General features: G+C 46.7%; 1 protein-coding gene across 5 annotated transcripts in view; it reads left to right on the forward strand.

Moving 5' to 3' along the window:
* Window positions 1–3,694: 3,694 nt before the first annotated feature.
* The window catches only part of KDM4B (lysine demethylase 4B), a 49,300-nt gene continuing 39,668 nt past the window's right edge, over window positions 3,695–13,326 (forward strand). For 3 of the 5 annotated variants that reach the window (XM_017742513.1, XM_017742517.1, XM_017742518.1), the window contains exons 1-4: window positions 9,429–9,615; window positions 10,563–10,738; window positions 11,615–11,729; window positions 12,979–13,172. In XM_017742513.1, coding sequence (XP_017598002.1) covers window positions 9,475–9,615; window positions 10,563–10,738; window positions 11,615–11,729; window positions 12,979–13,172 — 626 coding nt within the window. In that variant the 5' untranslated portion in view covers window positions 9,429–9,474. Of the gene's footprint in view, window positions 4,276–5,069; window positions 5,243–9,428; window positions 9,616–10,562; window positions 10,739–11,614; window positions 11,730–12,978; window positions 13,173–13,326 lie in introns of those variants that run through there. The other 2 variants (XM_017742515.1, XM_017742516.1) reach the window with 2 other exon arrangements.

The raw sequence follows: 13,326 nt of genomic DNA on the forward strand, positions 1-13,326 counted from the left end.
TGCCGCTGGGTCCGTGATTCGGTACGGACGCTCCGTGCTGGGAAAACCGGGGGCAGGAACGTGACACCGGTGTGGGGTTTGGCTCTTTTATCTCTATTTTCCTCCTCCGGAGACTGTCAAAGTCTGAGGCCAAACCGAAGCTCTTTTCTTCTGTTTTTCTTTCTTGAAATTCCTGTATTACTTGTACATGTGTGTGGTATTATTGGCCTGAGCGGGACCCCCCGGCGCAGCCCCTCCCGTGTCCCCGGGCAGGGGGAACGGGGGTGCCCAGCCCCGAAACACTCGAGAGCTGCAGAATTTGTGTGTCCGGTCACGCTTTGGTGACTTCCCCGGGTTCCAGCTGCTCTTGTTTGCAGAAACAGATAGAAGATGGATGGGATGTGGGATGTGGTGGAAGGGGAACTCTTCAGAAACCCTTCCTGAGGGTCTGCAGAGGGGCAGGGGCTGAGCTCTGCTCTGGGAGCAGGGACAGGACCAAGGGAACAGCTGGAGCTGTATCAGGGGGTTGGGATGGATCTCAGGGAAAGGTTCTTCCCCCAGAGGGTGCTGGGCACTGCCCAGGCTCCCCAGGGAATGGTCCCGGCCCCGAGGCTGCCAGAGCTGTGCAGGGCCAGGAGCTGGGCTGGATGATCCCTGTGGGTCCCTCCCAGCTCAGGACATTCTGTGATTCATCCAAAGGTGGTTCTTGGCTTTCCTGGAGTTCTTGGTTTTGAAGCTGCTTAGGAGCCAGGGCTGTTGCAGAAAGGCTGCTTTGGACACCTTGGTATTGAAGAATGAAAGTCACTGATGAGGTTCAGCTTTACGTGTGCTCCTTCTGTATTTTAATAAAGCTGCTGCAGGGACTGGGCCCTGCTGGGTACTCGCAGGGGCTGTGCTGCTCTTCTGGCCTGGGACATTGGTTTTTTGCTCTGTAACTCGTTTGTGCTGGGCCAGTGTAAATCTGTGTTATATCAAGCTTGACCCTCCCAAAATTAAGTTTCCTTTAACCAAAAATAGTTAATTTTAAGGAGCTCTGTCCATCTGAAACCTAATAGCATTTCACCCACAACATTGCTTCTTTCCTGGGAACTTTCGGTTTTTTCTCATCTGTTTCCTTTTCCTGTTTCATTGAAATTCACAGACTCGGGGAAACCTTAAGCCTAGAATCGCAAACTTACAGTTACACTTCAGCAATTACATCAAGTAACTGTTGGAGGACCCAGTAACTGCTCTGTGACAGCAAGTTCCCAATTCTTGGGTTTCCCTGTAACAAGAGAAGGAAGTTGGGGCAGGTTGACCTACTCCTGCAGTGCCAAAAGGAATCCTAAAGGAATCCAGGGCTGTTCCTGTCTCATTGGAGACAGGAGTTCCTCCCATGCAAAGGAGATGTAGGTGGATGTAAAGTGATTCCTTGTTCCAGAGCTAATGTTCATGGATGAAACACTCACTGGAGCATCTTTTGACAGGAAAATTCTGTCTAACACTCCATGGGGGATTGTTCTTTCTCCTTTTTATGCTGATTGGAAAGAGATAATTCCCTTAACTGGTCCAGTGGGACCAGTATATATATGGTCCTATATATAAAAATTATGTATAAAATATATAATATATATACAAAAGGACATAAAATATTTTTATACATATATAAAATATATAAAAGGAGTCAGATTTGTCAGTAAGTCAGAACACTTTGGTAAAGACCCAAAGTACACAGGTCTGACTTTCCAAGTTTGGCTTTAGGGTGAACATGGGCTTTTATAGGTAAAACCTTACACACATGAGGGGTTTCACCAGCTTTTGATGGGAAGTCAACAGCAAAATGCACTTTCAGGGGGAATCCCACCCATTTCCTTTAGATAATCCTGGTTACTGGTCCATGGGAAGTACTCACCTGTTAACCTGAGCTGTGGGCACAGTGATGCTCTCACTGGAAACAGTTCTCACCTCAACTCGTGTCATTCACCAGAGAAAGATTTAACAGATAAAGTGAGAGTTCCCAGCTCTGTAGGTGTTTTAGATCACCCAAAATACAGGCAGCTCCTGAAAACTTTGAGCTATTTCCATATAAAAGGTCACAAGAAATTTGATTCAAGTTGGGAAAACCAGTTTGGCCAGCCCTGCTGGAAAGGCACTGTGGGGATTTTACATTTATGCAGAGTTGTTTTATTTCCTCCTGGGATGTCCAGCTGCACTACAGCAAACAATGTCAGCATCAGGAGGCTCTGATTCACCTTGCGAGTTTAAATCTCATTTTTGAGAGCAGGGAATTCACCTGAGAGCAGAAATAATCACTGTGAGCTGCAGGCTGAGCCACCCCGGCAGCGGGAAGGGAAAGCTCTTGGCATTCAGGGGAAACTTGGCATTCCTTAATTAATTCTGGGCAGTACAGGAGGACTCGGGACTGGTGATTTCCCCCCCTTCCTGACTCACTTCAGAGTTCAGGGTGTGCTGGGGAAGGGTTTGCAGTGCCTGTGCTGCTCCGCGTTCCTTCACTGGAGCATCTGTTAATAGCAAAGATGGATGACAGCTAAATATGTCACCACAAGTGAGGGATTTGCTTAATGGATTTGGATGCCACTGGGATCCTCCGGGGCTGCACAAGGCGCTGCTGGAAATAATTATTTGTCATCTGGTAAAGAATTCAAGAGGGTTTGTCCGTTTGCAGTAGCAACTGAAATCCTGGAGTCCTGCAAAATGTTGGCAGAAATCCTCATTTCACACAGGTTGGGGGATATTAATGTCTTATCACCGGATGAGAAAAGTGTTTTTCCATTTTCAGTGTTCTCCACTAAACTGATCACTGCTTAATAAGATTTCCTCTTTTTAACCTTTGTTTTGGACCAAATATGTTCTGTCTTGTCACAGCTTAGGGATAGAGTCATTTGCTACCGTGGCTTAATTAAGGTACTTATTTTCATTTATATTTTCATGGAGTAAATAATTCTCCTTTATAAATGACAGAGTTCCTCAATCATATTCTTACTGGATTACACAGGAGAACACATTTGTATTCTGCCCTTCCTTGGTCTGTGTGTGCCTCACTCATGGCAGCAGTGACCTGAAGCTTCATTATTTTTATATTTCTTTGCTGCTTCATAAGGCTCACGAACAAGCCACAATTCCCAGATTCTTGAAGAATGTAGGATTGCCCTTTTGTTCCCTAAATCTGTTAGAAATCCTGCATTTGAATATGGCCCAAGAAATGCATGTTGGAAGTTGGTGGGGGGGGGGTTAAGTGATTTCTGAGATTTTCTGCTATTCCTTCACGATTTTGGATACACCCCCAGGGCAACGGGGAGGCCTTTGGTGAGTTTTTTGGTGCAGATAAGAAGTTTTTATGAAGTTTCCCATATTTGATCTCAGTTCTGTTGGCAGAACAAGCAGCACAGCTTTGCCTGGGAGGGGTGTGTCAGGTTTTGAGCTGCAGCTTCCGGAGAGACCTGGATAAAACTGAGCTCAGAGAGATTCAAATTGTCTCATTTCACCTTGAAGGTTTGGGTTCGATTGCGGTTTTAAATTGTCACTCCTTGAGTTGCAGTTTGGGCTAAAAGGTGTGAAATGGGTGTGAGCTGGGAGAAGCCGGGGGGTTCCCCGCCCTGTGCGGGGCAGGCGCTGAGGTTCCTCGGGAGCTGCGGGAGCCGGGATGTGCCGGGAGCTGGAATGTGGGTCAGTGTGTCACACCCAGCCCGGGCAGCACCTCGGGCACAAAAGCAGCCAAGGGCTTCGTTTTATATTGGCAGGATAGTCAAAAACGCCTCAGACAACCCAATTTGTTGAAATGTTTTGTTATAAAAATCTAAAGGAGCTTAGAGAAGTTGGGCAAGTTACTGAGAACTCCAGGCTTGTCGTTCTGGCAGGGTTGTGGAAGGAAAACTGGGAATTAGTCCTTATTAAGGTATTAATCTGATGCAGGAATTACCTTTTGGGCAAAGCACTGCAGTAGTCGAGGTTCCTGTTTGCTTTGCAAGCTTTCTGATGTTCTTTCCCCTAAGAATAAGAGACTATGGGCTGCTTTATTTTAGCATTTGCAGTGCTGCTGCCTTGGATTGAGGTGCCACGGGTTAAAACTTGGAATTCTTGTTCAGGTTCAACGGGCTCAGTCCGCATGAGGTGCCTTTTTAAATGCTTATTTCTGAAGTTGTTTCTGAAATACTCCTAAAGCCTTGCAGTAAATCCAGTGAAGATAACAAAATGCAGCAGAGATAACTCGTGCCATGCAGCAAACTGAGGTTCCTGCAGTCCTGGGTGAGACTGGGCCCCAGCAGTGGTTTGTGAACTGATCTGTGTGGTTTTAGGGTGAGTTTATCTTGCCTGTTCAGTAAAACTTTTGAGTTTTTGAGGTTCTGATCTGGATTTAGTCAGAAATAACCATTACATGCTAACTACCTTGCCTCAGGCAATAATAAACTGTTTTAAAGTCATCCAGATTTATTGCTCTTAAATGTAACCACCTTTTTTTTTTGCTTTTAAATACTGTTTGTGACTAAATAATTTTGCTGTTAGAGAAATGTGTAACTGTGCACTTCTACAGCAAAGAGGGTGTTTTGAGGGAAAATTTTATTTTCCTTTAATGAGCTACATATGCTGCTTGATTTCAAGTACAGGAGGATCTGGAATTGTGGAGGAGCCTTGTGGAGTGTAAAATTTAATAGAAAATAACTCTCAATTTATCAAATCCCAAGCACTGTAGATCTTCATCCCTGTGCAGGATGGGAATGTTGTCTCTGTTCCTCTTTCCCAAGTATTTCCTCTGTTATGTTTATTTAGCCTTTATGGAGGCTATGCAGAACTCAAAGCAATTTGAATGTTAAAAATGATATGAATTGAATATATAAATATTCTGGGGGAAACGATGTTAAGTTTAAATCCTTGCTGTAATTGTACAGTTGTTTAAAACTGGGCTGAACAACACCAAACTTCAAACTTGAACGTTTACACTTTGTTTGTCTAAATGCTGGAATTTGATTCTTGGGAATAGAGGGGAAGGAAGGAAAGTTGTCTCAGTTATCCTTACACCACATAACCATGATAGTTTTAATATATATATAAATATTATAGCTTTTAGTAGTCTATCTTATACACAGACCTGATGTCTTGCAGAAGTTTGTCTTTGATTCTGCTAAGAAGCTTTGGACAGAGCCTGGTCCGTGAGAATTGATGGAAATCAGAGTAATTTGTTGGCTTAGTGAGAAAGGAAGTAGATGGAAATAGAAGGATCTGCCCTCTGTGTTCCAGCCTAATTCATCAGAAAATGCCATTTCAGGTAAACACATGAGGTTTCCGTTAATATTTGTGTGCAGGACTTAGCAGTTAAATAATGAGTTAAGAGAAAGTTTAAAGGAGTTTTTCATGAGCAGGGTTCTCATTATTGTTGGGGAAATGCCTCAAATACTAAGTGAGGCAGGAGAAGTTAATCCAGGCACGCTTAAAACCTGCGTTTTGTTGGTTTGATTTTGTGCCTCGGATGTCTGACACTTGGAGGCTGTGTCTGGGCTGGTGGCTCTGCCCCATCTCCCTGCAAGTCCTGCCCCTCAAGCCCAGCCCTGCAGCCAGAGCTGTCCCAGGTCTCGTTGTTCCGTGGCACCACAGGCGATCCCTGGGCACAGCAGAGGAACAAACGGCCACGGGTGGGAGCTCAGTCCCCATCCAAGTCTGTGCTGCTGGGAGATTTCCTCCTGCTTCCCGCTGTGGCCGGAGCTTTGTTTATCCTGTGGAATTTCGGGGTTCTGCTCCCCTCAGCAGGGTGTGGTACCCGTGCCAGTCCGTGCCCACTCCTGTGCAGCCTCACCGGGGTGCCCAGAGCTGGCAGCAGCTTGCAGGGCTGGGAGAGTATTTCCATGGGTCTTTGTGGTCCTTTCCAGCACAGCCCAAGGGAAATCCTGTGGGGTGTTGTTGGTTCAGGAGTGGGTTTGTTCCACGTTGGTGGTGTCATGCGCAGGGTAGCAGGGTCTTCTTCATCACCAGGGTACAACTTTACCCTGAGACCTGGTGCCTCCTTCAGAGGGCTCTGCAGGAGCTTGTGTTCTGGTCTGTGGAGAAATTGAGAATTAACTTTGTTTAGCAGGATCAGAGATGGTTTTCTGATGTTGCTGTGTGAACAAAGCGCGTGCTGTGCCCTCAGTGCTGCCGTGTGTCGCTGCTCCAGCCCGGATCGATGACGGGGCATTCGCAGCCAACCAGCAGCACCAGTTTGCTGCTCGCTGCCCTGGGAGTGGGGCAGGACTGGGCCCCAGTGCTGCTGCCTAAAGCCACGTTAGCTTCCACTGACAGGCACTATTTTAGTCAAAGTCACCCCTGGCTGACAAGTGCAGGAGAATGAGCTGGCATTATCCGCTCTGCCGACATCAATAGTGGGGCAGCAGCAGGGAACTGCTTGGAAGTCCCAAGCCTTTTCCTGGAAGAAGGATTCCCAGTCCTGTAAGTCCTTTAGCAAGCTCGAGTCATTGATCTCAGCTGGGTGTCTTGGACTTTTTCTCTGCTGTACAAAGGTTTCAGCCAACAGGTGCAGGATTTCAGTTGCAAAAGTGTCTTGGTTCACATCAGTTTTGGAAGGGAAAAGTCTCATGTAAAAGTCATTGAAATTAAAACTCAGTTCTTTGTGTGCACCGAGATCATGCCTCTGGAGACAAGTTTTAGTGCTTCCTCACAATGGTTGAAAATTAGAAGGTTTTCATAATATTTCAGGTTGTTACTCTCTTACAAAGAAACAGAATGTATCCAGCTGAGAAAAATACCTTCACTCTTCTTTTCAGGAGCTAATGGGGGCTCTGACTGCAGAATCCTCCTTTTCAGTATTGAGAGAAGGGTTTGTTCCCGTCTCGCCCTCACCCGCAGCACTGCTGGGGCTGAAAGGGGCTCTCAGTGTTCTCAGAATAGTCGGATTCTGCTGTGGAATCTCTCAGTGATGCTGAGAGCTCATTAGGGCACTGTTTAATTGAGGCCATCTCCTGAAAATCCCACGTGAAGCTGCAGCCGCAGCCCTGGGCTTGTCCCGCTGCCTTGGCCTCGTGTCCCGTGTGATCCCAGGAGCTGGGGTGGAGGTGACACTGAATCCTGGCACTGCTTTTCCAAAACACATCAGTGCTGCCACGTGGGAAGCACTTGGGAAAGAAATTCTCTTCTCCCCAAGCTTTCCCTGTGTCCTGGGTGTTTCCAGCTCCTGGGGCCGGTGGGGGAAGCTCCTGTGTCTCACTGAGGTCATGGAACTGATTCTCCCTTCCATGAGCTCCATGGCCATTTTATTGTAATAGCTTAATTAGTTTGATTAGCTAAATGTACATTATCTAGGGTAGATGTTGAAATGTTCTTTAGATGGGCTTGAACATGGAAAGATCTTGTGCTTTGCTGTCTCTGCACTACAGAACTCCAGAGTGCCAGGTGATGCTGCTTGTATTGAGGCAGTAGACCTTTTAATTAATTAATTAAGCTTTGCAGGAAGTAGTTTTACCCTTTAATTAATTGATTAAGCTTTGCATGAAGTAGTTTTTGATCTCCCTTTCTTACTGGAGCATGTATTTTGACTCTTTGCTTCGAGTTTATTGACTAAAAATTGGAATTCTGTGAGATAATCTTGAGGAAAAGATGGGATAAAGCCTGGCTTTGACTGTTTGTTTTTCCCCCTGGTTGTGGGCAAAGCTGCAAATCCTGGGAAGGCCTCTCTGGAGCAGATGGTGCTGGCACGGCTCCTCCTCAGGACGGAATTCAGGCGCCTTTCCTGAGCCAGCTCCTCCCGAGGAGCCTGGTGGGGCTTCCCGCTCCCCTCGGCTCCCGTGGCATTTCCAGACCCTGCTTAAAAATAGCTCGAGTATTCCCGGGAAGACTGTGTTGGAGCAGGGCTTTGGGGATGGCTTCTCTCCGTGTCCCACTTCTCCAACAGCCACCTTTTCTCCCTGCTCAGCTCCTTTTTCCTGGGGATCCACATTTGTCTTTGGAAACCTCTGGCAGATGGGTCCCCAGCTCCCGTGGTTCATCCCAGGGGTTGGAGATGCTGTTTCCTTTTTGTATTCCTGCAAAACAGTTGTGTAGGAAATCGCTCCCGTGGGCATGGATCAATCTGCTGTTTCTCCTGAAGTGCTGACCCTGAAACAGTAATTTTTGTTCTTAAAAGGCAATTTTTGTTCCTTGTTTGGCAAGGTTGGGAATCTCCTTGGGCAGGGCCACCCTGAAGATGGAGGGGTTGGTTAAAGGGCCCTTTTGTTTCCAAACAGCAACAATTTCTGTTGGGAATTGGAAATACCTGTTGGGGTGAAGGGAGTGAAATGGTATTTTTCTCCCTCAATTGGTTTTGCTTTGGGATTTCCTGCAATACTGGGATTCCTAATTTGATTTTATTCTGGACTGGGCTCTGCATCTCTGGCTCCTGTCTTGAGAAGGGCTTTTCTGACTGTGATTTTATGCATAAAATTCCTTTATGGAAGCCTTGGGGAAGGGCTTAAGACTTGCAGATCCTTGTTTTGAAACAAATTTACATAGAAGTTACTCTGTAAAATTCTAATGTTTTCTGGTTTCTAAGATTTCACTCAAAACTGTTCATGTGACTTTGAAATGAAAAGTTTTACCCAGTTAAAACTAAGCCTTGGTGCCCTGAGTGTGGAATCTGTCCACATTAGTGTGCAATGCTGGTTTTAATTCCAGAAGCTGGGAGCACTTGCTGTCTCTGGAGCGAGTTCTGTGCCACACTCACCCATTCAAACACAGATCTGGGAGCGCTCCCTGTTTTATTTTGTGTTTTCCTAGCACTACGAGTACTTCTAGGAGCATCTGGAATATTGCTTGGCTAGTTTGAAATCGGTTTAAATGCTCAATTGCTTTGCTCGGATTTAAAAGCCACGCTGGACGCGTTTCCCAGCGTCGCTTTCATCCTCCCGCAGCCCAGCACTGCCATCTCGTGAGCGCTCGGCGTGCGGGAGCCGCTGCTCCGGCGCGGAGAACGCCCTCGTGGCGATATTTGCAACTGAAACACCACTGAAACATTTTATTTCCCTTACAGATTTCCAGCATAACCTTAAAGAAGGCCATTTAAAAGATTGTGATTTCATCCCGAGTTGTTTGAGAGTTTGTTTTGGATGTTTTGGAGTTGCGCATCTTATTTGCAGGGTGGCAAGTTCTGCACGCTGACAGTGCTGAAGGTGGTGAGAAGTTGTTATTTTTGTGACACCATCCTGATGAGGCACCGCTTTCTGTGCTGAACTGGGGGAAGATGTTAAGCCCATGGTCTAGATTTGGCCCCCCTCTGAGCTCTCGGGTGATCCTGGTATCGGGAGTTCCTGACTAAGTGGATTTTTGGTCAGAAGCTCCTCATATCCATGTTAGAGGGTGGTTCTTACAAATCCCTCCTTGTGGGAGTAGAGGGAGAAAATGAAAAATCTCTCCAGGCTTTCTGTGGAACTCATTAAAGTTGGGAGTTAAAGACCAAAGGTTTTAACCAGTGTCTTTTTCTGCCCCTTTTCCTCCTTTGTCCCTCTGTTTCCCCTCTCCAGCCGCCAGACTGGAACTATGGGGTCGGAAAACCCGAGCCCGCAGAACCCTGGCTGCAAGATCATGACCTTCCGGCCCACGCTGGAGGAGTTCCGCGACTTCGGCAAGTTCATCGCCTACATGGAGTCCCAGGGAGCTCACCGGGCAGGGCTGGCCAAGGTGAGGAGTCTGCTCAGGGAGGGGGAGCTGCCCCCCCCAGGGGTGCAGATCCCGCCACTCGGGAGCCGTTTGGATTCGTGGAGTTGAGCACAAGGAGAATGGTACCTGGAATCTCTGTTTTGGTTGTGGAGAGAGGAAAAGAGAGGAGTTACAGGGCTTTTGTAGGGCCATGGAATGTTCTGAGTTGGGAGGGACCCACAGGATCATCCAGTCCAGCTCCTGGCCCTGCCCGGACACCCCAACAATCCCACCCTGTCCCAGAATGGTGTCCAAAGGCTCCTGGAGCTCTGGCAGCCTTGGGGCCGGGACCATTCCCTGGGGAGCCTGGGCAGTGCCCAGCACCCTCTGGTTATGAGAACTTTTCGTGTGAAGCTTCTAAATTCCAGTACCTGACATAGAACTGCTTGGAAAAATCCAGGACTAAGTGATTAGAAGGGGTATTTCTGTGGCCATGTCACCACAGGCTGATGAGATCATTTGTTCTGACAGGGAGTTGTTAGGAGTGATATTTAGCTGGACTTAATAAAGCACAGCGGAGAAATAAAGCTGTTAGGCATGAAATAATTCTTATTTCTTCTAAAACATAGGTCAATTACTGGGTTTATTGCTGCTCTAAAGAGAGCTGGCTATTGATGAAGAGCTCTCTGTGGAATGTTTCCTTGTCCACTCAAGTGTACAAGCAATTACCTTCCAGGACTCTGCTAGGGAGATTATTTTAATAAAGCTTGTTGCTGACTTCCAGATGTTGTAAAGAAATTGCTTTACTTGTAGGATTAATCTGAGCATTCCAGGTCAGTTTTGTGTCTCTCTTGCAGCTGCAGTTCAGAGCCCTGTAAGGGAGGTTGAGCCCATCCTGCCCTGGAGGAGCCCTGCCCACCAAAATCCACAGCTCGGCCTGCAGTTTCTGTAACAAGTGCCGTGTTTGTTGTTCTCCCCCGCAATCCCAGGTGATTCCCCCCAAGGAGTGGAAGCCCCGGCGGACGTACGATGACATCGATGACATGGTGATCCCAGCCCCCATCCAGCAGGTGGTCACGGGGCAGTCGGGGCTCTTCACCCAGTACAACATCCAGAAGAAGCCCATGACCGTGGGCGAGTACCGGCGCCTGGCCAACAGCGAGAAGTGCGTGGGTGGGAGGGCTGTGCTTCAAACTGGGCATGGGGCAGTTCACGGGAAGCTTTTCTTTCTGGAAACGAGCTGACAAGGAAACGCAGCCATGTTAAATGTGAAGCATTTTGGGGGAAACTGCTTTTGCTTGAGTCTCAAGCAAGTTTGTAACTTGGTGGGTTTTGGTGTATCTCGGATCTTTTTCTGGGAGTTGGTGTAGAAAGGTTGCTCAAGTATTTGGCTGAGAATCTTCCTGAAAAGAATGGCTTGGGACCAAAAAAGGATCTCTTGGCTGTTCTGGAAAAGGTGTTCCATGGCTGGGGTAGAAATACAAATGCCTTGGAGTGCTTGGGCTGATACTGGGGACTCTGCAGAGCACTTCAGCCAGCTGGGATGTGCCAACTGCAGTTGCATCCTGTTTCCAGAGTCGGGAGTTTTCTGGAGTTCCCTGGGTTTTAATCAGTACTGAGATTATGCAGTCATGGCTTTAAGCTGAAGGAGGGTGGACTTAAATGGGATATTTAAAAGGTGTCCCTGCCTGTGGCAGGGGGTGGGACTGGGTGAACTTTGAGGTCCCTTCCAACCCAAACCACTCCATAATCAGCTTTGGAGTTTTTCTGGCACCTGAGAACTCCAGCTGCCCTCAGCTCCCTGTGGGATAACATCACCTCACGTTTCTGTGGGATGGAGATGTGGTGCTGCACGTCCTGTCAGTCAGCCTGCCCCGAGAGGGTTTGTGGAGAGGTGGAAAAGGCAGCAAATTCTATGAATTAAAGATGAAATTCACTCTCAGCACCTCCTGGGGGGGCCTGCTCTGACACCCCTGCTGCTGTCAGTGGTGGTGTGTGCTGGGTGTTCTCAGGACTCCTCACATCCCTGTGTTCCTGGCAGGTACTGCACCCCTCGCCACCAGGATTTTGAAGACCTGGAGCGCAAGTACTGGAAGAATCTCACATTTGTGTCTCCCATTTATGGGGCTGATATCAGTGGCTCCCTGTATGATGCAGTAAGTGCAATGCTTCTCCTTTGTTTATTTTAGACATGGACTCTTTGTTGCACTGCTCTCATTAAGGAGCAGTAATTCAGAGTTTCATTGACGTAGCCACCCTAGAAAAAACCCCAATACCTTTGTTTTTTTCTCCTCATTACAAAACTGGGACTAAACTTCCCCTGAGATTCAGGATGTCAGTGGAAGCTGTGAAAAGCTGACTTTTAGTAGAAAATTAAGGAGAAGTGTGATTTAAACAAATTCTTATTAAGTCTGTGGCAAAAAATTATCTATAGCTTGGGCTTTGTTTCTTTTATAAGGGATTAAAATAGAGATTTCTGTTGAAGCTCCTTAGAAAGCCAGAAAAAAAGCAGCATTTCAAGGAAGTGGTGCTTTATCAGAATTATTTTTTGATTCTTAACATAAATAAATTATTTGCATTTGCATTTTAAATTATTTGCATTTGGATTTTTTCTTTGTAGGCAGCTCCATTAGGATACAATGCACCTGTACACTGAATTATTTTACAATTCAAGTTGTTTAAGCTTTTCCTTGGTGAAATTTCATTCTCTGCTTCAAGTAATTCTGTAAATGATAAAGGTTTCTCTCTTCTTACTCTTTTTAGGCAGATAATTTAAATCTCTTCCTCTATAGTTTTCTTTTGAGTGGAAAGTGGCCTTCTTTGGCGTGATGTCTGATTGTGTGTGAATGTACAAGTGTCTTTATTATCTGTATGGTTTAATATGGGATTAATTAGAATAAGCAGAGATATCTGAGGTCCTCAGAGCCATGGACATCACAGGGATCCAGAGGATTTGGTGCTGGGATGGGAGCATCACATCCTTTCTGTGCTGTGATCAGTGGTGGGACACAACCAGGCACAAGCACAACTGTTCTCCAGATGGTTTCCCTGTTTTTACCTGAGCTGAGGTAGAAGCTTCTGCCCCTTTGGCCACATTGAGGTGGTTCTGATCAGGGGAAGAGCATCTGAGAGAGGGGTGTTTTACCCTGAGTTTATGCTGTGTTCATTACCAGAACAGTTAATTAATAGCGGGGTATTGCACAGTGCAAGAGCCTCATCAGAGTGCTGGAGCTCCCTCGTGCTTGTGGTCAGAGAGGAGCATTAAATAAACCTTTCTGGAAGCAGAGAGGTGTTAAATTAATGCAGGTTACACCATTATCTCCACACTCCAAGGCACTGAGAGGGAGCTGTGGGCTGTGGTTGTTCTGCCATTTCCCAGCACAAACCATTTCTGTTGGGTTCCAGGACGTGGATGAATGGAACATTGGCAATCTGAACACCCTCCTGGACATGGTGGAGCACGAGTGTGGCATCATCATAGAGGGTGTGAACACTCCCTACCTCTACTTCGGGATGTGGAAGACAACTTTTGCTTGGCATACAGAGGACATGGATCTTTACAGCATCAACTACTTGCATTTTGGGGAGCCCAAATCCTGGTGAGTGAGGGCTCTTGCATACCCCTAAAATACCCTTTCCACAGCTACCAAATTCCATCAGGTTTACCTAATCTCTCAATTCCCATTTTTTCCTCTCCTCTCGTACTCTACATTTAAAAGCAATTTCACTTTCTTTCATGCTGGCTTGCTCAGA

The sequence above is a fragment of the Corvus brachyrhynchos genome, unplaced genomic scaffold, assembly GCF_000691975.1.
Source record: "Corvus brachyrhynchos isolate BGI_N302 unplaced genomic scaffold, ASM69197v1 scaffold158, whole genome shotgun sequence".
NCBI classification, from domain to species: Eukaryota; Metazoa; Chordata; class Aves; order Passeriformes; family Corvidae; genus Corvus; species Corvus brachyrhynchos.